Here is a 27,707-nt window from a genome sequence, read left to right as displayed (position 1 = left end):
ATAGAGGGGGAAAGGGCACAACAATAAGTTATTTTTAAAGGGGGGGCTGAGCCAAAATATTTTAAAAGGGGGAAAGGGACACATCCAGATTATTTATAAGGGATGGTGGGGTGTAACCACAATTTACATAAAGGAGGAGGAAGCACAACTAAAAGTTTTAAATAAAGGGGTGAGGAGAGATGCAACTAGAATTTTTATAAATGAGGCTGCAACTAAAGTTATTTTTTTTATAAAAGGGAGCACTTTTTATAAAAGATCCACCAAATTCTGCATATGTGCTGGGGGAGTACTCAGGGTCAGGTCATGGGTTCAAAATAATTGCCCCTCCACCCCCTCATGAAAGTGGGGAGATGACTTGCGATTTTCACTTGCATCTAAAGAATAGTGCAGGTTGTTTAACCACTGACCACTGAAGGGAGGTGGTAATGTACACCATGCAATAGCTCCTGGAGGAAGCAAGTATTACTCATCAAACAAACTGCCACGGAGTTGTGGGGGGGGGGTGGGGGGGGAGAGGTGACGTCACTTCTGGAGCACTGAGTAGTAGGAGTGACACTATCTTTTACAACATGGTTTTTCTCTCCACACTGAGTGGGTAAATTGAGGAGGAATTTCCTCCTCCCCTTGGATGTTAAACTATGGTTGTTTGTCCATGCTCTATCCTATAAAGACTGGGTGCCAAGCAAGGAAGCAACACTTACCAATTTTAAAGTCTTTTGCACGACACGGTCAAAATCGGTTCGAAACATCAACATCCCAGACTCGCAACGGACGCTCTAACCAGGAAGCCACCGCGTTTAGTTGATTGATTGCATGAGGCAACTCAAGGGGCTTTACTGAAATGATGACCATTTGTGCTTTTTTAACAACAGAAAATCAAGCAAACTTTATAACAGAAGGAAAGATCATGAGGAGATATTGAATGCCTTGAGATGGAAGTGCTCTTACTTGGAGGCGATATGCAAAAGGCTTCTCTTTACCCGGCCGAACGCATAGTTGACATCAAAGTTGGAGTTGGCAAGGAGCTCGGAAACTGACCTGAAGGTCAACAAGGCACCAGACAGTAATCAAGAAATAACAAAGGATATTGTTCAGAACAAGGGGTGAAATAAAATCTGCAGTTACAAACAAAAAGTTTTTTTTTTTTAATGCAGAGGAAACTCTTTGGAAAGACTGCCCCCTGGCGTATGACGTAAAAAATAACCAACAAGTTCCAAACTCGATAAGGGTTGCAGTGATTCTTCTGCTTCATAAAGGAACTTTGGTTCATTAAGCCACAACTACATCACCACTGGAAACCACACCTCATACATTAATATCAAGTTCGACATCATTGTCAGAATACAAATAGTATTCCGACAATGATAACTTTTAACGGCTGACCACCAATATGAGAAATCTATAAATTACAAGATGGTGTACTTTTTTTTTTTTTTTTTTACTTCCCCAAGAGGCCTTGACTTTAAAGGATCTCAGCAAATGTGTCGTTGCAATGACAATGAACACTGAGGTTGAACAACACTTCCACATGCGGAATTTACCTGTGCTGGTCAGCCATGACCATTGGCATCAGCATATACACAGCAGTTTCATTGTCTGCACGCACACACACACACACCCACACACATATGGTCCATTTTCCATTGCCTGATATATATATATATATATATATATATATATATATATATATATATATATATATATATATATATATATATATATATATGCAGAATGATTATTGGGTGCCAAAGCTTCCTGGCATTTCTGCAACAATGAAGCTTTACAAGTTAACTGTGGGCAATATCTTGAAGGAAAGGAAGACAACAGGTTGTGCCAAAATTTCAAATATGTCAGGCCAGGCCACAATTACTCAAACATCAGGCTATACGAGCCGGTGCAAGATGGAATGGCGAAATGTGCCTGAATCCCAAATATTCAGTCCAACAATTCATGCCTCGAATTTGAATAAACAGTTCTTAATTAATAACCCTTCATATTGCCTTTGTCGCCAAAGCATTGTATAGTTTAGTGTAGTTTGTGAGTTCTCACCAGCCACGTTGTTAGCAGTTCCATGCCATACTGCTAATGAAGGGCAATTCTGTATAAATGAATAGCGACTAATGAAACGAGTGCTAATGAAGAGCAATTGTGCATAAATTTAGGGAGCGAGGGGTGGGGGAAATGAATAAGATTCCAAGCTTATAATAAGAGTATGTGAGCACTATATGAGAACGAAACCTGTGTCACCTCTGAAATACTACATTCGATAGCAAACAATAATTCAAGGTTAAACGAGAACGGCACTCGGTAGAGCACATATCTCTGCCAGGCTGAAGTTTACATTTTGTGTCCCACTGATAGGCTGCATCCGGATCCAGATCTTCACCAACATTTAAATAATTTGTCCTCATCATACACCTAACCTGCCTCCTACATTTCATCCAAAATGCAGACCCACAACTCTTTGAGATATCGTGCTTCATACCGTTTTTGGCACCATCTTTCAATGGTGAGGAATCACTTGAAAAACCTTTAACTATAATTTGAGTATCCGGATTCAGATTTTCATCAAAATCGAATCAATTCATCCTTGTCACTCACCCAACCTGTCCACTAAGTGTTGTCCGAATCCGTCCGTAACCTTTTGAGACGTCCTGTTCACGGATAGACAGACAAACAGACAGACAGGGGTGAAAACAACCTCTGTCCACCTTTGGTGGCAGAGATAACCTGTCATACCTGTTCGGCTACTGCCTGATGCCTTCTTATCTGTATGTCGGGTCGCCGAAATAGGTGACCCTTATTGTCAGTAATTCTGTCTGTTTGTTTGGATGTTTTTGTCGTTTGTCATCAGCATAATTGGTAGTAAACGTGGGCGGATTTTGACCTAGTGCTTTGGAAATTGTGATGGTTGCTAGGGACGCTTTGGTTCCCGAGCAACAACCAAAAAAAACCTTCAAAATCGGTACCGTTCATGCAAAATCAATTCCGAAAGTCATTATCCCACGTAGGGTTATGAAATTTGGCACGAATGATCTACAGGTGATGCTCCATCAAATATATTCCGGTTTTTGTGATATATGGAATACTTTACCCGCAGCACCCCCTACAATTAGGGTATGCGCGAAAATTGAAGGCCCCCTAGCGACCAGGTGAGTGCATCGATACGAATGAAACTTTGCAGGTTCATGGTACTCAATGAGTACTACAACTTTGCCTCAGGACATATTGACCGATTTCGCTTAGGTCAGGGGTCAAAGGTCAATTAGTGCAAAAATCAATAATATGCGAGAGCTGGAGGTGCCTACGCGCCAAATGCTACTCCTCCTAGGGTTATGGTCGGATGGTCATGAAAATTCACACTAATCGTCTGGAATACATTGTGCACAAACGATCGAGCCGGATTTTCGATTTAGATCTTTGTTCACCCACAGCACCCCCTCGAACTTTGGGGATTTCCGATTTCAAACCGCATTTTCGGTACTTTTCATTCAAATGGATACCGAGTAGTTATCAGTAGATGGAACTGGATGAGATTTGATATGCGTAATCTTAAGGTGATTCCCTATCCGCTCTATGACATCCATTTTGTTCTATATCTTATAGTTTCCATGCTCGGCGACCCATCACCGCCTACCGGCTTGTTTGTCTGTTTGTTTGTATGTAAGCACAATATCTCAAAACGTTGTGGATGGATTCAGATGAAACTTGGTGGACAGGTTATGGGTGTGACAAGAACCAATTATTTTGATTTTGGTGAAGATCCCGATCCGGATACGAGAATTTTTTACATTTAAAAGCGAGTCTTAATAATTGAGAGACAGGGCCACAAACGATATATACATGATGTTCCAAAACCTTGTGGACGAGGTGTGACAAAACTTGGTGGATAAGTTGGGTCAGTGATAAGAACAAGCTTGGATTTTGGTTTTGGTCCGGATGCATATCCGGTCTCTCAGTGGGAAACAAAACGTAAATTGTTTTGCCTGGTGGAGGTTTGCACATACATATATATTATCAGGACATTGCTATTTTGAAGAACAAGTGGGTTAAGCACGTTGAGATGAGGGGTGTTTACATTGAAAAATATAAAGATGAAAACTTATCTTGCTTTTATAAAGTCAGACCCTGACATTCGCAGGGGATACGTTCCTGAAAAGTGATGTGAATGTCGAATCTGCGAATGTCAGGGCATTATTTCAATGGCAAAAGGGGGGATGGGTTCCCGGGAGTTTGTTATTAATCAGGGAAAATCTAAAATCCTGTGGAAAACCACGAATACATGAAGCACTTCAGAAAAACAGTGAATACACCCACGTAACACTGCAACAAAACAACCCCCATGAATACGCGAAGCACATGGCCGCAAATATAGAAGCAGGTCAAAAAAACTGCGAATACACAAAAAAACAAATGCAAATACACCGGTGAAAAATCACAAATATGTGAAGCACAGAGGAGCAAATGTAGAACCAAGTCGCATTTTATCAACCGAGAATACATGGGGTTCACGAAGAGTAAATCCACAAATGTCGGGGTATGACAGTACAGTAATTCTTCACTGAATGTTGGTTGAATTGGTTAACGTTGTTTTGTTGTAACCTCGGCGATATAATAAGAAACATGTATCCTTTTAACATCACAACGTTCACAATTACATTGCTTGCCAGTGGGTAAAGCGACGAATTTTGTGTAGCGTAGAAGCAGAGGCATATGTAAATGCTGAAGAGTTGTGTCACGCCATTGTGATATTGTTCGAAGCAACATTCAATGGATTACAAAGATGAGTCAAAAACACTCAATAAGTTTTAGTAGTGAGTCCGGTAGTAAGAAAACAAGAAAGAGAAGAAAAAGAGCAATCAGAGATTGCAGACCCTCGCAGGGCTTCTTTTGAGTGGTGTATCCAATATTTTAGGGTAAATCCAATATAGCTGCCAAACTAAAATATATGACTTATGACATCATGTGTGAATTTTTTGTTCCTCATGGACAGGTGGACATATGCGTACAGTTTCACCTCGATCTGTTCACCAACTTTAGAGAAGAGGATTTTGGAAGGTTTTTTTTTTTTTCTCTTTAAACAACATGGCTGCCGAATCACGTGACTGATGAAGTCATCAATTTCTTTTCTGTGGACCATTTTATCCCTCGACCCTCAAAGATTTTCATGCTGATCAGATGTAGCATTCCACATATGCAATTATGACGTCAAAACAAAGGTAAGTATGATGCCATCAAATCATCACACTTATTCCCCATGAGGAGTACTTGCCATGTGCCAAGTCTCATTTTTTCCCTTGGTGTGATTTCAGAGATACAGAAGTCCAAATTTTTCCCGTTTTGCCAACATGGCTGCCACACAACACAACCTATTACATCGTAATTAAGATCAAAGCATTCTGCATGAGTCGGTGAACTGATGATGAGAATTTCGTCTCAATCTGGCAAGCGGTTGAGGAGAAAAACACGAAAGTTCTGTGCAGACAAACAGACAAACAAACAAACTGACCCAAATGCAATACCCTCTCCTTTGGCGAGTGTAACAATTCGCTTAGAAATTAAATTAGAGATTTTAAAGCGTTTTGATGCCGGAGAACGGGCGGTTGATTATTGGAAGAGCTATTGGGCAGTCACCTGAACTCCACCACTCCCCACTCCACCCAACCCCACTTCTACAAGCAACCTCCACATCAATCACTGGTGAGTGTTACTTATATTTAGAAATACTTGTTTTTTTTGATATTCTTACCTCCACCACCAAAGGTAAACAGACGGAGGATACGTTTTCACCCTTGTTTCTGTCTGTCTGTGTGTAGGATATTTCAAAAAGTTATGGACGGATTCGGACGAAATTTGGTGGAGCTTAAGTGTGTGTCAAGGACGAACTGATTATATTTTGGTGAACATTCAAATCCGGACACGGATACTAGAATTTGAAGTCATTCTTCACCATTGAGAGATTGGGCCAAAAACAATAAACAGTATAGCACGATATCTCAAAAAAGGTTTGGACGAGTTATGACAAAACTTGGTGGATGAGTTTGGTAGGTGACAAGAACAAGCTGTTTAGATTTTATTTGAGGTCTGGATCCAGTTCCGACCGATCAGTGGGATACGCAACGTGAACTGTTCAGCCTGGCGGAGGTATGCGCTCTACCGAGTGTCGTAGCTTCATCTAGGAATGTACTATACATGTGGAGTACAGTATTTCAACTTTTTAATGACTTTCTTCTTTTTTTTTTCCTGACGAGAAATGTTCAAAATAACCTTATTCCAATTTCTACATTCATTCTTATGGGAAAATGTGATTCGCTTAACATCGCATTTTTCGAGAAGATAACTTTAAGGGAGGACCAAGTGTGCTTTGGTTGCAAAACTTTGAGTGCCTCTCATGCACACAGCTCAAGTTTTTGAGTATTTGGCATCACTCCAAGTGTTGCGCTTAGAATCCCTGCCCAAGAGAGGACACAGCCCAAACAACGTAGTGGTTATTGGCTGATGTTACCATCTACGGAAGGTTTTCCTGCACTTTTAAGCCTCTATATTCCTCACTATCCAAATTGTGAGAAAGGAGGCGTCGAAATGCAAAGGAGTTGAAACAATAATTTTGAAAAAAAATTGTAAAAGGGAAGAGCAGGAGTAATAAAGACATACATCGATCCCCGATGAGAGCACAATTTCTGATGGGTCTTTGTGAGATACACAGAGGATGCAAATCCTTACATACCTCTGCAAGTCTGGTTCATGACAGAGGAAGGGATTGGGAGGACTGAAGGTGCAAAAAGAGCAAAGCAACTTCAAACTGTGGAAGGAAAGCCATTAAACAGATCTCTCACCTCAGGACCACCATGAAGCAGACCTTTCACCTCAGTGCTGCCAAGCAGACTGTGGTGATGTTCCCTTTATTGGGCTGGTTATGTGATGGCTGGCGATGGTGATCAAACCAGGACAAAAGAAAACTCACTCACAGTTAAAACGTCACGACTCGTTTTAAATGCAGTCCAGTTGATGAAAAATCCTTTGCGTCATCTCTCCAACCATTTCCGATAAGGGATGGATTCCTTGGTGTCGAGTCGCCGTGGCTCGAGATGGCGTCGAATGCAAAATTAAGAGAGTGCTCGTTCGTTGTCGTCATGGTTGCTGTACCAACCAAACAAAAATCCACTTCACTCAATGGTCGTGGTGGTGTGGAACAAAAGTCACTCTTAAATATTTACGTGTACGGCTCCTGATATAAATGAAAAAGAGCGCCTCAAGCTGCACGTGTCTGGATTGTCTGGATTGAAATACATGTTCCACGTGTTGGACCAGTTTGTGATTTTACCCCATATCTACAGTGAGCGAAGAAGCTGCTGCTTGCCAGTCTGAGGGATGACAGATGGTACGGCAGAGGGTGGAGTCATCAGCAAAGAGAGAAAGAGGATTTTCCACAGAGTCTGAGAGATCATTGATGAAAACCAGAAAAAGAACAGGGCCCAGAACGCTACCTTGAGGAACTCCAGCCTGGACAGGAAGAGGGGATGAAAGAACTCCATTTAGGGCCACACGTTGCCTGTGACAGGAGAGGAAGTCTGCGAGCCTTAAGTGGAGATGACCTTGGATACCATAGGAAGAGAGTTTGGTGAGTAGGGCGGGTTGCCAGACCCTATCGAAAGCACGCGATATGCCAGACTGTGTCAAAAGCACGAGATATATCTCGGGATATGGCTCTGATTTCATGTCAGGCATTGAGAACCTCCATCCATTGTTTGGAGAGCAGAATCAGCATATCCAGGGTAGAGTGACCTGGTCTGAAACCAAATTGATGATAGGAAATCAGGCCAATTGGAGAAGAGGAAGGATGTAACTCATTCATTGACCTTGGCAGTCTATCCACATAATTGCTGGGGTCCAAGCTGATGTGAAGTTTAGCCGGGGAACCAAATCGCACAGGAAGGCGATGTTGATCCAAAAACAAACTCAGCTGTGCTGCAACCAAGATCAGCTTTCACCATGGCATGAATGCCCAAAAGCAAAACCAGTAGGTTTTCCATCCAACAATGTGGGTCTGCTTGTGCTGTGAGTGATGACTTGAGTTGTCAATGGAACCGTTCGACATGCCCATTTGCAGTGGGGTGGTAAGAAGTAGTTCTGATGTGCTTACATCCAAGTAACTAAATCAGTGTTTTGAAAAGTGTGGACTCAAACCACCCTCTTCCATCAGTAGGGATAATAGACGGGCCACCAAAATCTGCAACCCATCTGGAAACGATTTAAGCTTTGGCGACAGTCTCTGCCGAGATGTCAGGTATTGGAATCGCTTCTGGCCACCTTGTAAAATGGTCAATGCATGCGGGTAGATGTGTTACCACCATATGGTGGAAGAGGACCAACTACATCAATGTGCACATGATCAAAACGGGCATCAGGAGATGCTAAGGTACCTAATGGTGTCACCGTGACTACGTACTCTCTTTCACTCAACACCGTAGACAGGCTCTGGATCAGTTTTTTACGTCCCAGTTCATTTTACACCATACAAAGCGTTGAGTCACAAGGTGCTGCATTGCTCCGATACCAAGGTGAGATAGATTATGCAAAGCATCAAATACGGCACATCTGAACTCAGCAGGAACATAAGGACAAGAAGTGCCAGCAGATAGGTCAAAAACAAAAGTACTTTCAGTAATAGGAAGAGGCATTTCACGAAACTTGAGCAATGCGGGGCTGGCTCTGAGATGCTGCAGTTCCTTGCTACCCTGTTGTGCCTTGGCAAACCTGTTGAAATTGATGGAGGTTGTTGTGCCGAGGGTATTGATATCGAGTTCTGAGAGAGCATCAGCTGCAGAATTCTCCTTTCTGCTCACATGACCTATAATCGGTGGTAAATTGAGAAACAGTCAAGGTATCGAAGCTCTCTTGGTGAACAGCAATCAGGTTTTGCCTGGAAAGCATGTTACCAGATTATGGTCAGTGTAAACACAAAACGTCTACCCTCAAGCGTGTGACAAAAAATGCGATTGCGAGGTAAGCCACCGGCAACTCACGACTGAAGGTGCTGTACCTTGTCTCTGCTGGCTGCAACTTTTTGGAAAAGAATAAAATGGGCTCCCACTTCCCTTCCACATGTTGTTGGCGTACTCCACCAACTGCCACATCCACAATGACACATAGTGGTGCATCTGACTAAGGATGGACAAGCATTGTGGCTTCTGCCAGTGCAGACTTCACTGCAGTAAAAGCAGCAGCACATTCGTCGGTCGAAACCAAAAGTATTTTGGCTCCATCCCATGCTGTGCGAGGTGGTCAGTTAGTGAATTAAGGGTGTTTGCCAAGTTTAGGATGACCCTCCTGCAGAAATTAACCATGCCCAGAAACTCGTCATTAACTCACTGATGCTGGCTGCAAGTACTCCAAGATTACCTTGACCTTGACAGCCCGTGGATGGATGCCATGTTCGTCAATCAAGTGCCCCAAAAACTGTAGTGAGGGCACCCCAAACTGACATTTAGCAGGATTTATGACGACGCCACACTGTGATAAGCGAGCGAACACCAGCTGCAAATGCTGTCATAGTCCTGGATCGTGTCGCTGGCTATGAGCAAATCATCAATGTAGGCATAAACGAAAGGCAAACCCCGGATGAACTCATTAGTGAAGTGCTGAAAACTTTGTGGCGCATTGCGTAACCTAAAAGGCATGCTCCATCCATCCATCCATTGGGACCATACTCTGTGCAGAGCGTTGGTGCTGCCTAAGCAGTCTCCTTGGCTATTGGGCACAATCCTGGACGGGTCGCCACCCTAACAGGATACCAGCAAGCTAGCACTCATTTTGCCGACCTCGGAAGGATGACAGGCAGTCAACCCCACCTGGTGTTAATTCAACAGCCAGGGGTAATTTGAATTCAGGATCCTAGGATCCCAAGCCCACCACTCTAACCATTAAGCCAACACCAGGCATAAAAGGCATGCTCACAAATTGGAAAAGGCCAGGTCAGGTCAGGTATGGGAGCATGTGCCAGAACAGCGTGTCGCTGCGTCCACTTTCCGCCGGTATTCCAGGGGCCTCCGTCTGGCCATCCCCCAGGCAGATGCCAGGCCCATCCCCATCTCCTTGAGATGGTCAACCTGCTGCAACCATGAGGCACGTGGTCGGCCCACTGGCCTCCTCCACTCATGAGACTCCCTCGCTGAGAGAATCTAGGCCTGAAAAGGCCAAAAGGAGTGGTAATGGCCATCTTGTATAAATCAGCTGGCTCTACCTGAATCTGATAGGCTCTGACCAAGTCAAGCCTGGAGCAAACTTGATTTTCCCAGAGTAGAGAAGTAACATCCTGTATGTGTGGTACAGGGTAACAGTTTGGTACTGTGTTCCAGTTCAGTTTGCGGTAGTCAACACAGGGCCTTCAATCACCATACTTCTTGTTGTGGACCATAGCTAGTCGACATGGTCGAGGCACGAATGGAGGGCCACGCGTGTCAATGTGGTAAGTGGTGGAGTGTTTGCTTCTTCATTGTAGGTAGGCCAACTTATGTCTGGGTACTGTTGAAGAATGGCATCAAAACTGGCCATGTGGTCAGACTTCACAAACATTGGACTGACAGAAGGAATGTGCGAGCTGATACTCTTGACACAAACATTAGTGGTAGAGTCAAAGAGCTTTTGGTTTTGATGTACACCAACAAACCAAAATTCTTCAAGAAATCGGCTCCAATGATGGGACGGGTAAGTCAGCAATGCTAAATATCTCTCAGCAAACACACCTCAAGCCAAGGTTGAGAGTTAACGATCGTTCACCGCATGTAGAAATGGTGGATTTGTTGACAGCTTGGTATCAATGCGGATGGCTTACTTTATCCATAAATTCTGGGGGTAAAACACTGACCTCAGCTACAGTGTGAACTAAAAATCGGGTGCCGGTGTTCCTGTCACTGATGAAAAACAAGCAACTTGGTTGTTGGTCACCAGACTGACTCGTCACTGCCAGTCGCTGACTGTGGCGTTTCCCAACTACGAAACAGGGTGGGCTGTGAAATTGCAAGGCTGAACACACATGTGTACATTCCTTCCAAATCGCCAATGATACCAACACATGTCCCCTGCATGTTGCTGCATGCCAGGACTGCGAGATTGGTCTCTCTGCCCACGCTGGTTCCCATGGGTGCAACTACTCTGACCAAGCTCCTCTTTAAGGCGACATGTTAGAACCTGCACTTAGACAATTAACTGGTCCATTTGGGTTTGAAGTCGTTGCATGTCAGATGTAGTTGGTTCAGATACGTCACCGGCTCGGCTGGGAAGCGACCGCACTGATTGAGGAAATGGGTGGGGTAGCATCTTCGATGATCTTGTCGTCTATATCGTGCAATTTGCTCAATATTCACCAAAATTGTTGGTTGAAAAAAAAAGGGGTACGCTGAGCATTGATTGGCAATCGTTGGAGAAAAAGCTGCTTGAGCATGTTATCCTCCAGGTTATTCTCACCGATCAATTGTTGTATCCTTCATAGCAATTGAGAAGGCTTACAATCCCCCCAGCTCCTCCGAATAAAGAAGTTGATGCAAGTGTTTTTGCAATGAGGATTATGTGCGGTGAACGAGCTCTGCCTTGAGGGAGTCATAAAGCCCGTCAGTAGGTGGCTCAGTTAGAATGTCCCTCACTTGTGTAATCTCCGGCTGAAGAGAAGTCACGACATATCAAAATTTTGTCTCCTGCCTTGGGTGAGAAACTGGGTTTCAACTTGAGCGAACGAGATGGTGGGGGTCATTAGGTCAAAAAGGAGGTGAATTCAAATTAACAGCTGTGACCGGAAGTGCGACGAAACGACTCGCTCACGTTCAATCACATCACGCTGGTTATCAGATCAGAATCACCAATTGTGGTGATGTTACCTTTACTGTGCTGGTTATGGTGATGTTTAAATCAGACCAAAAATAAAACTCAGTTAAAATGCAAAGACGTATGGTCGATGAAAAATCCTTTGTGTCGTCTCTCCAACTGTTTCAGAAAAGGGACGGATTCCTTGGAGGCGAGCCACCTCGGTTTGAGATGGTGTTGAATGTAAAATGAAGAGTGCTTGTTCGTTGTCGTCGTGGTTGCTCAACTAATCAAAAAAGCAATAGTCCACTTCACTCAATGGTCATGGTGCTGTGGAACAAAAGTCACGATTAAATAGACATGTGTGACTCCTGAAAAAAATGAAAAAGTCCTGCACAGAAAAGATCTCCTCGAGATGCACGTCCTGAAACGAGATCGAAGCAACTCCAGTATCCGCCACACCCATTGACTCTCTGAAAGGACTCCACTGATTGGCCAATAATATTCACACGAGTTTGTTTCTTTTCATGACCCGATTCCCGCTACTAGCAAATGCAAAAACAAATTAAACAAACAGAGGACGGAAGTCATCAATATACTTAAGAAATCTTTAGATTTTGTAAGTAATAATGAGTCACAACGGAGACCTTTCACCTCAGGGCCGCCAAGCAGACCTTTCACCTCAGGGCCGCCAAGCAGACCTTTCACCTCAGGGCCGCCAACCAAGCAGGCCTTTCACCTCAGGGCCGCCAACCAAGCAGGCCTTTCACCTCAGGGCCGCCAAGCAGGCCTCTCACCTCAGGGCCGCCAAGCAGGCCTCTCACCTCAGGGCCGCCAAGCAGGCCTCTCACCTCAGGGCCGCCAAGCAGGCCTCTCACCTCAGGGCCGCCAAGCAGGCCTCTCACCTCAGGGCCGCCAAGCAGGCCTCTCACCTCAGGGCCGCCAAGCAGGCCTCTCACCTCAGGGCCGCCAAGCAGGCCTCTCACCTCAGGGCCGCCAAGCAGGCCTCTCACCTCAGGGCCGCCAAGCAGGCCTCTCACCTCAGGGCCGCCAAGCAGGCCTCTCACCTCAGGGCCGCCAAGCAGGCCTTTTGTGGTGTACTGAATAGAAGATGCTTAGCAGGCAGACACGAGCGGGGGAACAGTCGAGCCGGGCTGTGTTGCACAAGCGCGAGCGCAGGCGTACTTTGCCCGCGGCTCTCCTTTATTGCGTATTCAGCACACTCACGAGCCGGGCGACTCCAGCATTACTACAACGCCTCAGGCGGCGCGCACACCTTATATCCCTTGCAGACCCGATGACCACGCCGACCCCTCCTCCCATCATCATGCCCCGCCCTGCATGCCCGCAGGCTACACCACACTCCTCCCTCCTAAAACTATGATTATTAAATGATCACCATCATAATAAGCATAAACAACACGAAGGACTACGGTATAATAGTCGACAAGGCACAAAAAATGAAAACAGCGAAGTATAACAGCACATCACATCATATAATGCGTGAAAGCGAGCTAATGGAGCCAATGCACACAGCACCTCCCAAACTCTGGCCGCGTTACCGATATGAAGCAGCAAGGCGAAAAGCACAGCAGCCCTACACAGCGGAAACGCCCCCAGGCGGCTCATGCTGACATGGCCCTCGGCGAGGCCGTGGCGATCTCCCGAGCAAACCTCCCCCGGCACCATCAAACGCCTCTGGCCCACTCCCCCCAGGCAGACCCGACGTAGATAAACATTCCGAGGCCGGAAGCCCACTGTCTGGAAGCCGTGGCGCCAGCGCCAGGCTCGATCGACCTTGGCTGGGGGCGCTGAACAGCGCCGCTGGCTGGACGCACTCAATGCTCCAAAACAACCCACGCACCACAATCAGTTGAGACGCCAACGCCCGTCTAAACGGCCTTGAGCGAACACAGAGAGCTGCGCCCGCAACCAGAGGTGGGGGTAACGCCGACCAGCGCACCAGTCTTGGCTCCGAGTCGATCTCCGAGACCCACAAGGCAGTTAGACGGTAGCAATTCCATTTAAACCACACTTCAATCATAGGCTCGTTATAAATCACTACGAACATCATTTGAACCATTGCAAACTCATTTTTCCGTACAGCGCGTTCTTTTGATAAAATTCCAGCACATGACAAAGCAACTACCCGCGGCCCGGGACAATGGAAGGCCAACCCAACCTTTTTATTCGCCACCACCGCTCCCAAAGCCACCACATCACATTGATCATAATACAAATCCCATTGATTGATCTCCGCCAAACCCACTCTCACACGGGAACTGCTGGCATTTATTTCAACAACGTTAAACTGCATCACTAGAGCAAGGAAAAACACATATGCAATGAACAGCAACCCACAACCCACATCACGAGTCCGTCTCTTGGTTGTCGACTCGATGTTGTGACTCGCGACTTCCTTTAACGCCACGGGCTCACCGCAACCTGTCGAAGCTGCCCGAACAACACCGGCGCGCATTGCCTCACGAACGCTGCCGAAGCACGGGAACTCATCGCGAGAGCTGATACGGCTCTCGCCGCTCCCGAACCGTACATCACCGCCGCAGGCAGCAATGAACGGCCGCTCCCGTTGCATCGACGCGGCTCCCGCCGCCAGAACCTCGCCCTCGGTACTCGACGAAGGCATCGAAGAGAGCACTGGCACACCTGGAGGTACGAACCGGAGATCCAGCCCGAGGTGCGCCAGCCAGTCCCGACCCAAAAGGGCGGGCCCCTCCCCTCGCACCACGAACACTGAGAGCCGGGCGCGTCGACCTCGGTAGCGCACCGAGACGTCGGCCCTCGCAAGCGGTGCAATCGCTTCACCGGTGTACGTGTACAGCGACAAGGCCGTCTTGACCAGGCGAACACCGCGAAGACCACGAGCCGCCTGTTCACCCATGACCGACACCGCAGCCCCGGTGTCCACGCAAAACACGGTCGGCTCGCCATTCACCTCGACCTCCACCGTGAACGGCGTCGTCATCTCTGAACCAACGGAAAACAGACTCAACCGTGGTTGCATCTCCTGCTCCGGCCCGCCGGCATTGCCATGCCCCGGTTGCAGGCCGATCTCCAGGTCACTGGGGTCCTCCCGCACCTCGTCATCCAAGACCCCAACGGAGGCCCCCGCCATCTGACACACACGCTTCAAATGTCCCACCTTGTGACAATGCAAACACACGGTGTTCTTATACGGGCACATTTGTCGCAGGTGTGGACCCCCACATCCCCAGCACCCCTGGAAAGCCACTTCGCTCCCGGTGCGACCGTGCTGCGGTGCGCGCCCTCGTCCCGCACCGCCAGGCGCGCGTGCGACCTGCGGCACTTGAGTCATCGCGCGGACTCCGGGCTGCGCGACCTGCGGCACCTGCGCGGTCACCGCGTGGACCTCGGGATCAGCCGACATGCCCCAGCTGGAGCTACTCATTACGTCCTGGCCAGCGATGGTGCGGACATCCGTGAGTGTCTGCTCGACAGACGAAGCAGTCCCGACCGCCAAGTCGAATGTGATGTCGGTCAACCGCAGGATGGCTGCTACCATCTTTGCGTCTCGCAGACCAGAAATAAAACGATCTCTGAGCCGTGCCGGACGCTCTTCTGTCGTGAACTTGCAAGGCACAGCCGAATGCTTCACCCGTGCTACGAAGTCTGCAACGCGCTCCTCGCCACCCTTAGCGAGGTGATCGAACTGGAACCGCGCGAGATGCAACGACTTCTCTGGCGCCAAGTGGGTCTTCATTTTCGCCACGATGTCCTGAAACGATAGCCCGTCATCACTGGGCTTATTTGGAGCCACCAAATCACTCAGCAGCCGGTAGTGCTCCGTTGATAGCGAGGTGAGCAAGATCGCCTTGCGTTTCTCTTCATCATCTACATCATTCGCGCGGAAGTAGCAACCCAACTGTTCAGAAAACAACTCGAATTCATCTCCCCCGAAAACGGGTACGCGCCCGTGCGCCGTGCCCCGACCTTCTGCCATGCTCGTGCTGGCGAGACCCTTGGCTCCGTAGCCTGGAACCGCACGGGTTATTTGCCGCCCTGCACACGCCGATCCGAAGATCCTCGTCAGCCAACTGTGGTGTACTGAATAGAAGATGCTTAGCAGGCAGACACGATGCGGAGGAACAGTCGAGCCGGGCTGTGTTGCACAAGCGCGAGCGTACTTTGCCCGCGGCTCCCCTTTGTTACGTATTCAGCACACGCACAAGCCGGGCGACTACAGCATCACTACAACGCCTCAGGCGGCGCGCACACCTTATATCCCTTGCAGACCCGATGACCACGCCGACCCCTCCTCCCATCATCATGCCCCGCCCTGCATGCCCGCAGGCTACACCACACCTTTCACCTCAGGGCCGCCAAGCAGGCCTTTCACCTCAGGACCAGGTTTTGACACAGGCGTCTGTGAAGCCACAAGTGCCGCCCAAAACCGCCTGCCTCACTTGTTTCTCCACCCTCCACCCTCCACCCTCTCATCCCTGTTACTGACCCAGGGATCACTCCGAGTCATGCCCTCAGTATTGATCATGTTCTCCAACGCGCTTACGTTCGGATGTTCCAAATATAAAACTATACAATACTTTGCGAAGAAGACCTTAAAGTATCGGATTTCGTTCTTGCGTTCTGGGGTGCTTCTTCACCAAACAGTCCGTGAAGCGCCTGCCAAGTGGTTTTAGCACTCAAGCAAGCACTCCAACTCAACGGTGAAGGAACGGACCGGCTTAGCAAGCGATAACAAGCTGCTTGGTAATGGAACACACACGGCTTACAATGCTGGCGTCCGTACCATGTTCAAATCCGAAAATACTGCGACGATTTGTCCGCAATCCCCTTACATTGCTTTACTCCATGTGGAAGTGCACAGATTAATCACGCAAGCGATAACATGCGTGAGATCTCGTCCAGAAACCTTCGATAACGTCGAAAAATGAAACCCAGTATGTAAAAGTCTGTATATCTGAATTTTTCTCAAGCGTGGCTGGCTGGCGTCGTGGTTCAAACGAAGCCGTTTTTCATCGAACCTTCGACGTAAGGATGTAAGATATTTTAAAGCGCACGGCGTGCTCTGACGTTAAAATACAAGGGATTTTTTTTAATGTTCCATCGAACGTCGTTTCCCTTCGATCCCACTACTGCGGCCTATGAGGAAGGGTGGAAGCGTTCTCGACTAGCGGCCGGAAGGGATAAAGCGTGCGCGAGCACCGCACGCTACCTTCAGGAAGCTCCACGGTCCTCGCCCGGCGCAGGGAGCGACTCAGGCGACTCAGCTGCTCCATGGCTCGCTCCATCGCCTGATCCCGTAGCCGTCGTGCTTTCCGGTTATAAAATGCTTTTCTTCATTCATAAACGATCCTTTTATCGCCACCTGAGTGTCTTTGCGTCTTAGGAGTGACGCGCAGCCGAGTCAACACACTCGCAGCAGCTTATTCGTCGTTCACTCCGCGTTTGACTTCCCCAAGAAACGACGATGTATTTTTAGATCCTCGTGGAGGATCTCTCAGTCTTACTCATGTTGTTGTTCTTGTGGACTTTTTTGTTTCACAGCCTACAGTTTTCATCGAAACTTCCTGAAACTTGGCATATATATGTAAAAATACCCTGCGCAGACAGTAACGATCTCCGAATTTGAAAATTCCTCCGAGAAAAAAAGTTATGACGTCAAAATATCTCCGCTAATGGAAATCGCCTAAAAAATTATCTCTGAAACTGGGCAAGCTTTTTGAATTCTGTTTGTGCGAATCGAACAGGGCATTAGCAGAGATGAATTACTGCACATATGATACATCACTATGACGTCATATCAATTTTTATGACGTCATTCCTATTTTTTGTTTCACAACCCAGAGTTTTCATCGGATATTCGTGAAACTTGCCATGCATATGCCTAAAGCCCACGCGCAGGCAGGAACCATCTCCGATTTTGGAAATTCTTCCTAGAAAAAAAGTTGACGTCATAATATCGCTGCTAATGGAAATCGCCTATACTATTATCTCCGAAACTAGGCAAGCTGTTTGAATTTTGTTTGTGGGAATCAAGCCGCGCATTGGCACAGATAATTAATTTTCACAAACCTGATACATCACAATGACGTCATATTCGTTTTTATGACATCATTAAGAGGACGAGGATCTGAGCTCATTCGAGCTTGTCCCCCTATTGAAATAAAAATTGTTCTGCACTCTGAAAACTTTTTATCGATATATTTACTCCTGCCAAGTCCAAAAAATAATAAAGAATTAAAAAATAATAATAATAATCAAAACACCTGTACAGGATTCATTCTTTGCCTCAATAATAGTTCCAAGCACCGTTTGCTGTGTTTATTCACAAATCCTCGTACAGATCATGAAACGATGTCTTATACAAAGTGGAATAATACGGTGAGGGGTTTCAAATAAAACTTTAATTTTGTACAACAAGTAGCCTCCAGCATGGTCACGTCCCATGTTCATCGTTTCCAACAACCAACCATAAGAGAGAGTCAATGATAAGCAAATAGGACTGGGTGGGTGTTTTACATCATCAGTTACAAAGCAGTCTTGAAATACCACACAGGAACTGCAGTTGTGGAACCAGGAAGGAGGTATATCAGACACACAGACTTTGGGTCCTCGTCTTCAAGTAGAGGTTGAGAAGTTCTTCGGTGGGTCCTTCCGTCGTGGATCCTGGTCCGCTCGACGATGTCTCTTTGCCAAGAATGCTCCGTACTTCTTCAAGAATGCCCTAGAAGCAAATCATCCACACACACACACACACACACAATAAGCTGGACCACCTATTCTCCAAGGACTAATATGTAGACCCATCGGTGCTCCTTTGGAATAGGAAGGGATGCATGGCTGATTCTGTCTGAAGCATTCGCTTGTGGAAGGTAAAGATCGCAATGTTCCTTTGGGGGAAGGGGGGGGGAAGAGTAGGCTAGTGTCGGCCATTGCTCTCATAAACGTCAATTTTCTTGCCACAAATTTCACTGAGAAGGTAATGACAAACCACCAGGTGTATTTCTTACTCAGATACCACTTTAGTAACATCTACAATCTTCGTCGAGAATGGTGCATGGATTTGGAATGTACCATTCAAAGACTGTTTCTGAAGCCAGACTGAAGCCACTTCAAAATTGCATATTTTCCCAGCCAACCAGCAATAACAACAAACTACAAAAGGGGTCCCAAAAACAATGCCAAATGTTTCATTACTCATGAAAAAGTCATATTCTCCAAAAAACAACTTATTCCAAAATAAACAAGGAGCTGATACTCCAGGTCCTCTGCCTTTTGGGTGAGGTGAGGAATAAATATGTGCAATGTGAAAGCTAAATCTTGAACGGTTTTTGAAATGTCGCGTACACAAGCTAAGTTACCGAGATTGTTGCCATGACAACAGAATTCAGCAAATCTCATCAAGTTGAGACGATGTCACGAGGAAGAGATATCTGCAATATGAAAGCTAAATGTTGAAGTTTTTGAAATATCCTGTCCACAAAAGTACATGGACAGACGATCAATTGGTCGGTTGGACGGAGCTCTTTTTAATGTTCCCCGTCTCTGACCTTGGCGGGACGGGACGGGGGACAAGAAGATGCATTTACAATCCCTTTCAACACACTTGCTAATGAAAAACAATTGGGTACAGATCATGACGAAAAGGATTGATCACATCCTTTGAGCAGCATTCTTAACACCCTGCCTATCATAGTCTAATAAAATATAAAAATAACGATTTCTAACTGAAGGAAATCTTCTTTTTCTTATGTATGCAGCACAAGGATGTGGGATAAAATTATTGACTGAGGGCTCGGCTGTGTCGCTGATGCAATGCCCTGTGTAGATTAGAACAGGTATTTATAATTTCTACAGAGTGCCAGTGATACCTCGCCTTCTCTTGGCGAAGGAAGCATAGCTTGCCCACTCTCTGTGAAGGACATCATGGGATCTTCAATGTTCACCAACTAATGCCAGCAGATGGGACGCCCAATTTAACATACATCCAAGGCACGGCACACACATTGATGAATCACCCTGCCTGTGAAACACCAAGATGACATTTTATAGCTGGTTTGGAATTCAAACCCAGCTGGACAGCTTAGAGGCGAGTGTGCGTATCTCTAGATCATCCTGGCAACCAGGTGAAGGGAATAAAAAGAACGCCAACACGCCCTGACCATTAAGTGATGAGCTGAATGAGAAGTGTAACGGCCTACTCCTGCACCAGTCTCACTGAGGATGTCACAAAGGCCCAGACACATGTATGCCCATAGAACAGACCTCCAGGTTGCACAAAGCCTCTTGCAATTTCTCCTTGGTTGCTGCGAGTTGTGGTTTCTGCCCATCGCTTTCATCATCCATAATCATCTGTTTGGATAAGCAATCAGCAATTCATTTTGTGTTGGTATAAATAAATAAAAACATCATGAGATAATGTTCTGCAACCTTATGAGAACATATAGTGGAGCAACTTAGCTAAATATAGCATAACAATTGTGCATTTTGTGAGGAAAGCACCAAATTTGGCACACTAGTAGCCTATCATATTATGAACAGATTTGGATATTGGGCTATCTCAAAATTTTTGATGGCAGTGGAAAATGGCTGCCACAGCCATCAGCGGCTGAATTTGAGATGGCCCAATATCCAAATCTGTTCATAATATTGTGACAGCTGTGGAAATTCGCATTACACCATAAAGGGTCCTCAGGTGAGATATATCGGTAAGTCCATGTGTAGTTAGCCCAAACCCGTTGTATAGAGGGAATATATGTGATCCATTCGGGCTGCGACTCTTCAGTTAGCCGTTTTTCTTTTGCTGTCGTTATTTTGGTGCAAGAACAACAACGAACATCGCCACAACCAACATCTCAACGATCACGCCACTCACTACACAACGCCAACAATCACGCCATTCACACCACGACGCCACCTTCCACAACTACGCTACCACCATCTTCGCCACTCGCCATTCAACGAACACCGTGCGGTCACGATCTCCGCGGGACGGATGAAAGGAGTGGAGTGGCAGCAGCACCAAGGGTGCGAAGGGGCATCTCCCGCCCAAAACTCCTGCTTAAATATCTCCCGCCCAAAACGCCCGCGCAAATATCTCCCGCCTGAATCTTCCTTCCCTCGTCGTATGCCGCGTGGAGAAGAAAACCAACAATGCCTGTGGGGTTTTCCCACCATTTTTCCCCGCGCTTGGTGAGAAAGGGGGAGGGGGTGGCGCGTCCTCTCCCGATTGGCGGATGTGCGGTGTGACGCGGCCGGGGGAGAGGAACGCCCCCCTTCGAGGCAGTTTCTGGAAGCGTCTCGAAGGAAGGAGGAGCCAAGAACGGGGCGGGGCGTGGGGCGGAGCGAAGGGCGGAGCCCGACCCTACAAAAGGCGTGGGCGTGAAGAGTCCCTGTTCCCTTGTCCCTGAAGGAGAATTGTCGAGAGTTGTGGAGAGTCCCGGTTCCCTTGTCCCTGAAGGAGAATTGTCGAGAGTTGTGGAGAGTCCCGGTTCCCTTGTCCCTGAATGAGAATTGTCGAGAGTTGTTGGAGAGTCCATGCTTATGGTTCGTTCGTTCGGAGGAAGAGGTTGAGGTTCTGTTCGTTCGTTCGGGTCTGGTCGTGGTCGGGTGAAGGTCGTCGAATTGGCGCAGGTCGTCGAATTGGCGCAGGTCGTCGAATTGCCATGGGTCGTCGAACCTGGTCCCTAGTGATTGTTCCTGGTCGGAGGGTCGATCGGAGCCGGTGCAGCCCCGAGACCCCGCTAGTGGGACGGAGCGCCTGCCATTTCCCCCCCCCCCCCCCCGTCCGTCCGCACCGAGATAGCGGCGAAAACCCGGCCCATTCCCCTAAAAACCCCGTCCGAGCTGTCGGGCGGACGACACATGCAGGCGCGAGGCACGAGCCCAGTGGACCACGCCGGAGGGACTCGGAGTTGCGGTCGCCAAGGGCTGGACGACGCGCTCAGGGAAGTCGCGACTTCAATTTCTTTTGGGTTCTGTGTAAACGTGTGTGTGTGGCGCCAGTTTGGTGAAGTAAAATTGTATAAGTGTTCTGTGTAGTAAATCATATTCGGTTGTAGCTCTGCATTGTTCCTTGTTTGTGTTTCTTTACGGTGATTGTAAATACGTGTATTGCTTTTATTGTATCCCTGTGACTGTAAGATACGTGCCTTCCATGCTTCCGTGAATAAATGTGCTTGTCCGATTGTTCCCCGTTTTGCTTCGTCTTTTCTTTTTATTGAATCTCCATCTTGCATCACGTAAGGGATTGGTAGTGGGTTTAAAACGCCCGGTAAATAATCTGAACCGTCAAGGTCGACGATAACTCCGCTCGGTTATCCCTGTAGCACGGAACGAGCCGCTTAAGCGGTTCGTGTCCGGAGTCGACCTGTGGCGTGGTACAACTCCTCGGTACGCTACACGCGCGGGTACATAGGTAAATCGACCATTCGGCGATCGGACCCTATTTCGCGCGGGTAAAATGCGGACTGAGTTGTGGTGAGGTTAAACCCCCACCCGTGACTAGCTCCCGGCGTTATTCCGAGAGGGTCACGACTGAATTGCAGGTTCGCTGGGCGAAGCGGCCGCTATTGGTTAAAAGCGGTCGTTCGCACACCGGCGGGGCACGAATTCGCAACAATATGATAGGCTACTAGTGTGCCAAATTTGGTGCTTTCCTCACAAAATGCACAATTGTTATGCTAAGTTGCCCCACGAATACTACACAAGGTAATATGGAAAGATATCACTTAGCTATTCAAAATTACTTCACAACCACGTCCCATTTATGGCATGGCATGGTAATGGCTCGTGAAAAATACAATATTTTTAACATCCCGCTGAAGATTCCTGCTGAAAAGGACATGTTTCACGAATTAGTGTCTCCCTGCTGACATTACAACAGGATAGAAACATCCAAAATCGTTGTTTAGTCATGCCGCCACGATCATTCACACAAGGTGTCACTAATAGTTCTGGATCTTACTTTGGCTCGGCGAGCGAGTGCTAGTCGAATAGCACACAGGAGCGCCATCGAAAGGCAGGTCACACGCACCTCCAAGGTGGAAACATCATCGGTGTACTCCTTGTGGTGAGCATGATGGGTGCACACAGGGGAAATGCAATAACAATGAGACAAAGAATGTGAAGCACGATGAAGCAAAAAAATCCAAACACAGATTGCATCTGAGTGAATGGGGAAGAAGAGCAAACCTGTGTAACGGCTAGTCTGACGGGACGGTCATCTGGACCCAAGCAATCCAAGACAGCACAGGTAGGGGGCAGTAAGCCAGGGCAGTTTGCCAGTAGGTGTGTGAGAAACGCAGTGCATAGCTGTCTACCTTGGATTCCTTAAACACAGGCAGAGTAAAGAGGCAAAACCTTATTACCCCGAACACGCGAAGCGAAAAGTGGGTTAAAGTAATTGGTTTACTTTGTCTGTCAGTTTATGACCGAGTAAAACGACTTCAATCGAACGTTATATTTTGAACACAAATCGGAACATGAACATGTAGTTCAGCAGGACTTTGCACATGTGTGATCGGGATGAAATCAGAGCCAGCAAGGAGTGAGATAATTTTCCAAACAGGAAACTTACTGTGCTTTAGGCACGAAGAACCAATGTAACACGTTAAACAAGGTGGTGTAAAAGGCGCTGCATCAACGGCGGTGAACTTCCGAAGAGGGTTTTTCTCTAAAATCTTTGTTTTATTTCCATTGAATTATATACTTGAACATTGAAGAACACAAATCGCCTTGTTGGCACTTTCAAAAACCTTCCATTTTGCAGTACTTCGACAAAATATTAGGGCAGTTTACATCATCTCGACCAATCAAATTTGCTGCTCGCAGACCCTGCCCAAGTCCTTATATTTTTTCTCAAGACTGCATGAGGCAAGGTGTTCCATGAATTCTCTCATTTAATCAATTGAGTTGAGAGGACGAACAGGTCGATTTGAAAGATAAAATACAATTCAACAGGCTGAATAGTCATTTGGTACAACACACTCATTATAATCCGAGGAGACAAAACACAAAAGCCCATTGCAACACACACATATATATATATATATATATATATATATATATATATATATATATATATATATATATATATACACACATATATACATATATATATACACACATATATACATATATATATACACACATATATACATATATATATACACACATATATACATATATATATATATATATATATATATATATATATATATATATATATATATATGTAGGGTGAATATACTGGTTCTGGCTCACTTTTCCCTATGTAAATGAATGGGGGATTTTCAGCGATTCCCTTTTTTTTCCCTAAAAATAAACCCCCTTTTTATCCCAAGGTATATTTATTTGTCTCCCCTTTTAACCGAGGGGCTCTCTATTCAAATAACCCATACAACAAGATAAAGATTTGTTAAAGGTGATTCTAAAGAAATATCTGAAACGTCTAAGCCTCGGGACACTCTTTTTCAAATAACCGATGCATATTGTTTAGCTCACTCATTGAACCTATAAAGATTTGTTCATTCTCAAATTCCTTCAATAGTTTAATTTTCTTTGCACAATAATCCCCATCTAAAATATTGAAAAACAAAACATTTGAATCTTTATATTTTTTAAGATACCCCTTTTGTGCCATTACGAAATGATAAACTTCTCTTAATGCTCTTGTTTGGCCACCTCCTGAGCCACATATCATTTTGAGATTATAGTAAATTGTTTTTTCATTGTTCAATTGATAACCATCAAAGTTTTCAGTCCATTCAAGGATATTCATTTTTTTCTTTACATCCTCTAACTTACTAGTTTTTAAATTGATTCGCTTATTTGTTTTATTTACCTTTGTTTTAGTTATTTTTTCAATAAGACTTATTTGATATTTTTCACATTCATTATGTTTTCCATTTATATACCAAGACTGAGATTTTCTCCACTCTTTAGTTTGATTAATACTTGGTTTAACCATTTATATATTGCGAAAAAACGCGGCGGTAGCCCTTAAAAACCCTAACCCATCTTCCCATCGTTAAAACACAATCTATTCTATTCACTCTATCATACAATATCCATATGGAACACAATCTATTCCATTATCTAAAATAAATCTCTTATCATCAAAGGCTCCTAATGCCTTTTTATTTACTTCTTCACTATATATCTTATGTTTATAACTTCTTATTGTATTCATTTTCCTATATTCTTCTTTCTTATTCATCAAACAATTATAATAATTTCTAAAAGTTATTGATTTCTTTATGACATATTTCTTTATTCCCTTTAACCTCTTATCAATCTGATCACCATACTTATAAGCATATGCCTTTGCTCTCAATCCAATAAACTCACTCATTACTTTTCCACCCAACTCATCCTTAAACTTACCAATAACCTTTTCATTCTTTTTGGAAAATAACTCACTCTTCTTGCTGAAATTACTTGTATCATATACTCCAATATTTTTCTTCACATCTTCATAAACATCATCAGTTTTTATATCTAGGATAAAACTATCAGTGTCCATATACAACAATGAAACATTTTCACCATACTCTTTCTTTAAGTCATTATACAAATAATCATACATCAATATCTTTGATAAATCAAGAACTGCTGTCCCAATATAAATTGGTTAATCCATTACAATACTTTCCTTTTTCATATGAATTGCAGAAAAGTTCTCTGAAAAAACCTCTTCTCTCTCAAAACTTGGTTTATTTATCAATCTCGAAGCTTCTTTCCAAGATGTTGCGAATCTAATGTTTTGCCTGTTTCTAACATTTTCCATAGTCTTTCCAAATACAGCATTATTCATTAATTTATAAAAGTCCCCTTCAAATTTTACTTTTGTATTTGCTCTCATATCTGTATTGAATTGAATATACTTTTTCACCCAAGGACTTTGTTTAAATTTTAAAACTCTATTAATTTTAGCCACTCTCAATCCTTCTCTCAAAAACTGTTTTAAGCTTCTCTGATGCAAAACATATCCCTCTTTATCATAGAATGTTGTTAATAACTTTTCTGTTGATTTGCCTTTAATATTAAAACTTTTATGATAATCACTGAACCATTCTTTCTTTGGGGTTTCTTTCTCACATGCAAAAGGAAGGTCTTTATGCTTATTATGAAGATCACTCGGGTACCTCAAATCAACTTCAAAATAATAACCTTCTTCTTCGTCATTCAATTCCTCTTGAGAAGAAATAACAATATTCATCAAAGCCTTTTCATAATCCTTTTCTTCCACCCACTCTAATTTACCATAAGGCAGAGATTGAGACATTGCCCATCCATACAAATTATTAGCATCAAAATACATCAAATAATTACTATCTTTTTCACTATCATAATTTGGAAGATATTTATTATTTGCTTTAGCATATCTTCTTGAACATACTTGTGATATTCCACCTCTCTTGGACTTCTCAATCATCAAAAGCATATCAACATCACTGATTAAATCTATATCTTGTTTTGTCATTTGCAACATTGCACTCCAAGCTAAACCAGGAGCTGTGAAATAGTGGGCAGGATCTAATCCATAACAATTTTTATTATGACAGAGTGATCTAAAAGCCTCAAACACATCAGCTAACAATAAAACATCTGTTTTTAGATATAAATCATATTCTCCAAGGTTCTTTATCTTAAATATTTTCCATATTTCTTGTGCGTGTTTATATTCCTTATCACTTATCTCTTCTTCATAAAGGTTATTATAGAAACTTTCTTTTGAAGGAAGTTGTGTTTCTTTAAATCTCATAAATGAATCCATATAATCATAAGGATAAATTCCCTTACTTGTAAGAATTTTCTCTTTACTTTGAATTTCATTCCTTGTTTGAATTTCCTCTCTCGTAAGAATTCCTTCTTTAATCAGAATTTCATCTTTAATCTGAATTTCCTCTTTAGTTAGAATTTCATTCATTGTTCGAATTTTCTTTATGATTAGAATTTCATCTTCAGTTAGAATTTCTTCATTAATTTCCTCATTAATTAGAATTTCCTCTTTACTTTGAATTCTCTCTATAATCTGAATTTCCTCTTTAGTGAGAATTTCCTCTTTTGGAAAGAATGAATTAAGATTTGGAAAAGAGTCCGTGGAGCTTAGATTTGATGCGAGGTAGGCTAGTGGTGTTCCCATAAACTTGTAAGAATCTAGAAACCTAATACGAGTTAAAGGTTTTGTGAATATCATTTTTGAAAATGAAATATACTTTTGACTTGTGTTTGTTATGGCAGAAATATTCCCTGGTGTTTTTGAAAGTTCATTTATAAATAGATGTGTATCATAGTTGGCGCTGTTGTGAAGAAAGACTGGAATAAAAGAAGGTAATTTATAATTAAGATTACAACAGGAATGAGCAGGACCTCTATATTTACCAGTAAGATGACAATGATCCCTAACTTTAGACTCCTTAATTTCCCCCTCACAAATATGACAGATATTGTTCTTTCTAAATTCTAATTTTTCTTCTTTGGTTAATTTCATCGGTTCATTTGTTTCTTTCATTAATTTAGTGAGTCTTATACAATCCTTTTCTAATCGTTTTACAAACTCTTGTGAAGCATTTTTTCCACTATAATGTTCAAGTTTATTATACTTTTCTCCAACAGATGATTTGATATAATAACAGAAACCACAAGGAATATGTTTTTGATATTTATTTGTATATGGTTCTTTTGGATTGGGAGAAGCAGTATTTATCTTTTTAAGGATACATTCAAAATCAGCGTATATCACAAATGGGTGCATGATAGATTTATTATAATCTTCAAAAGAAATATTTTCACCAGGTTTAGGCATTGTAATTACAGCTGATTTATGATTACTACAATATTTTGAATGTTGTTCTAATCGTTCTTTTGTATGAAATGAATTAAGACATCGCTTTCAAGGA

The 27,707-nt window shown here is 44.4% G+C and overlaps 2 protein-coding genes across 12 annotated transcripts in view; both read right to left on the bottom strand.

Annotated features, from left to right (window-relative positions):
* The window catches only part of HACE1 (HECT domain and ankyrin repeat containing E3 ubiquitin protein ligase 1), a 422,483-nt gene extending 405,132 nt beyond the window's left edge, over nucleotides 1–17,351 (bottom strand). For 2 of the 7 annotated variants that reach the window (XM_085859086.1, XM_085859087.1), the window contains exons 1-3: nucleotides 17,015–17,344; nucleotides 1,542–1,596; nucleotides 949–1,038 (exon numbers count right to left, since the gene is read on the bottom strand). In XM_085859086.1, coding sequence (XP_085715212.1) covers nucleotides 949–1,038; nucleotides 1,542–1,596; nucleotides 17,015–17,090 — 221 coding nt within the window. In that variant the 5' untranslated portion in view covers nucleotides 17,091–17,344. Of the gene's footprint in view, nucleotides 1–948; nucleotides 1,039–1,541; nucleotides 1,597–16,637; nucleotides 16,920–17,014 lie in introns of those variants that run through there. The other 5 variants (XM_085859091.1, XM_085859090.1, XM_085859092.1 and 2 more) reach the window with 5 other exon arrangements.
* A 746-nt stretch (nucleotides 17,352–18,097) lies between these two features.
* The window catches only part of FAAP100 (FA core complex associated protein 100), a 49,077-nt gene continuing 39,467 nt past the window's right edge, over nucleotides 18,098–27,707 (bottom strand). For all 5 annotated transcript variants that reach the window (XM_085859097.1, XM_085859096.1, XM_085859094.1 and 2 more), the window contains exons 9-12: nucleotides 22,996–23,132; nucleotides 22,769–22,867; nucleotides 20,068–20,154; nucleotides 18,098–18,526 (exon numbers count right to left, since the gene is read on the bottom strand). In XM_085859097.1, the coding sequence (XP_085715223.1) occupies nucleotides 18,392–18,526; nucleotides 20,068–20,154; nucleotides 22,769–22,867; nucleotides 22,996–23,132 (458 nt within the window). In that variant the 3' untranslated portion in view covers nucleotides 18,098–18,391. The remainder of the gene's footprint in view (nucleotides 18,527–20,067; nucleotides 20,155–22,768; nucleotides 22,868–22,995; nucleotides 23,133–27,707) is intronic.

The sequence above is a fragment of the Eptatretus burgeri genome, chromosome 16 (genome assembly GCF_056783735.1).
Source record: "Eptatretus burgeri isolate ZD-2024b chromosome 16, Ebu_testis_v1, whole genome shotgun sequence".
Classification (NCBI taxonomy): Eukaryota; Metazoa; Chordata; class Myxini; order Myxiniformes; family Myxinidae; genus Eptatretus; species Eptatretus burgeri.
This window is presented reverse-complemented; position numbering and strand designations above follow the sequence as displayed.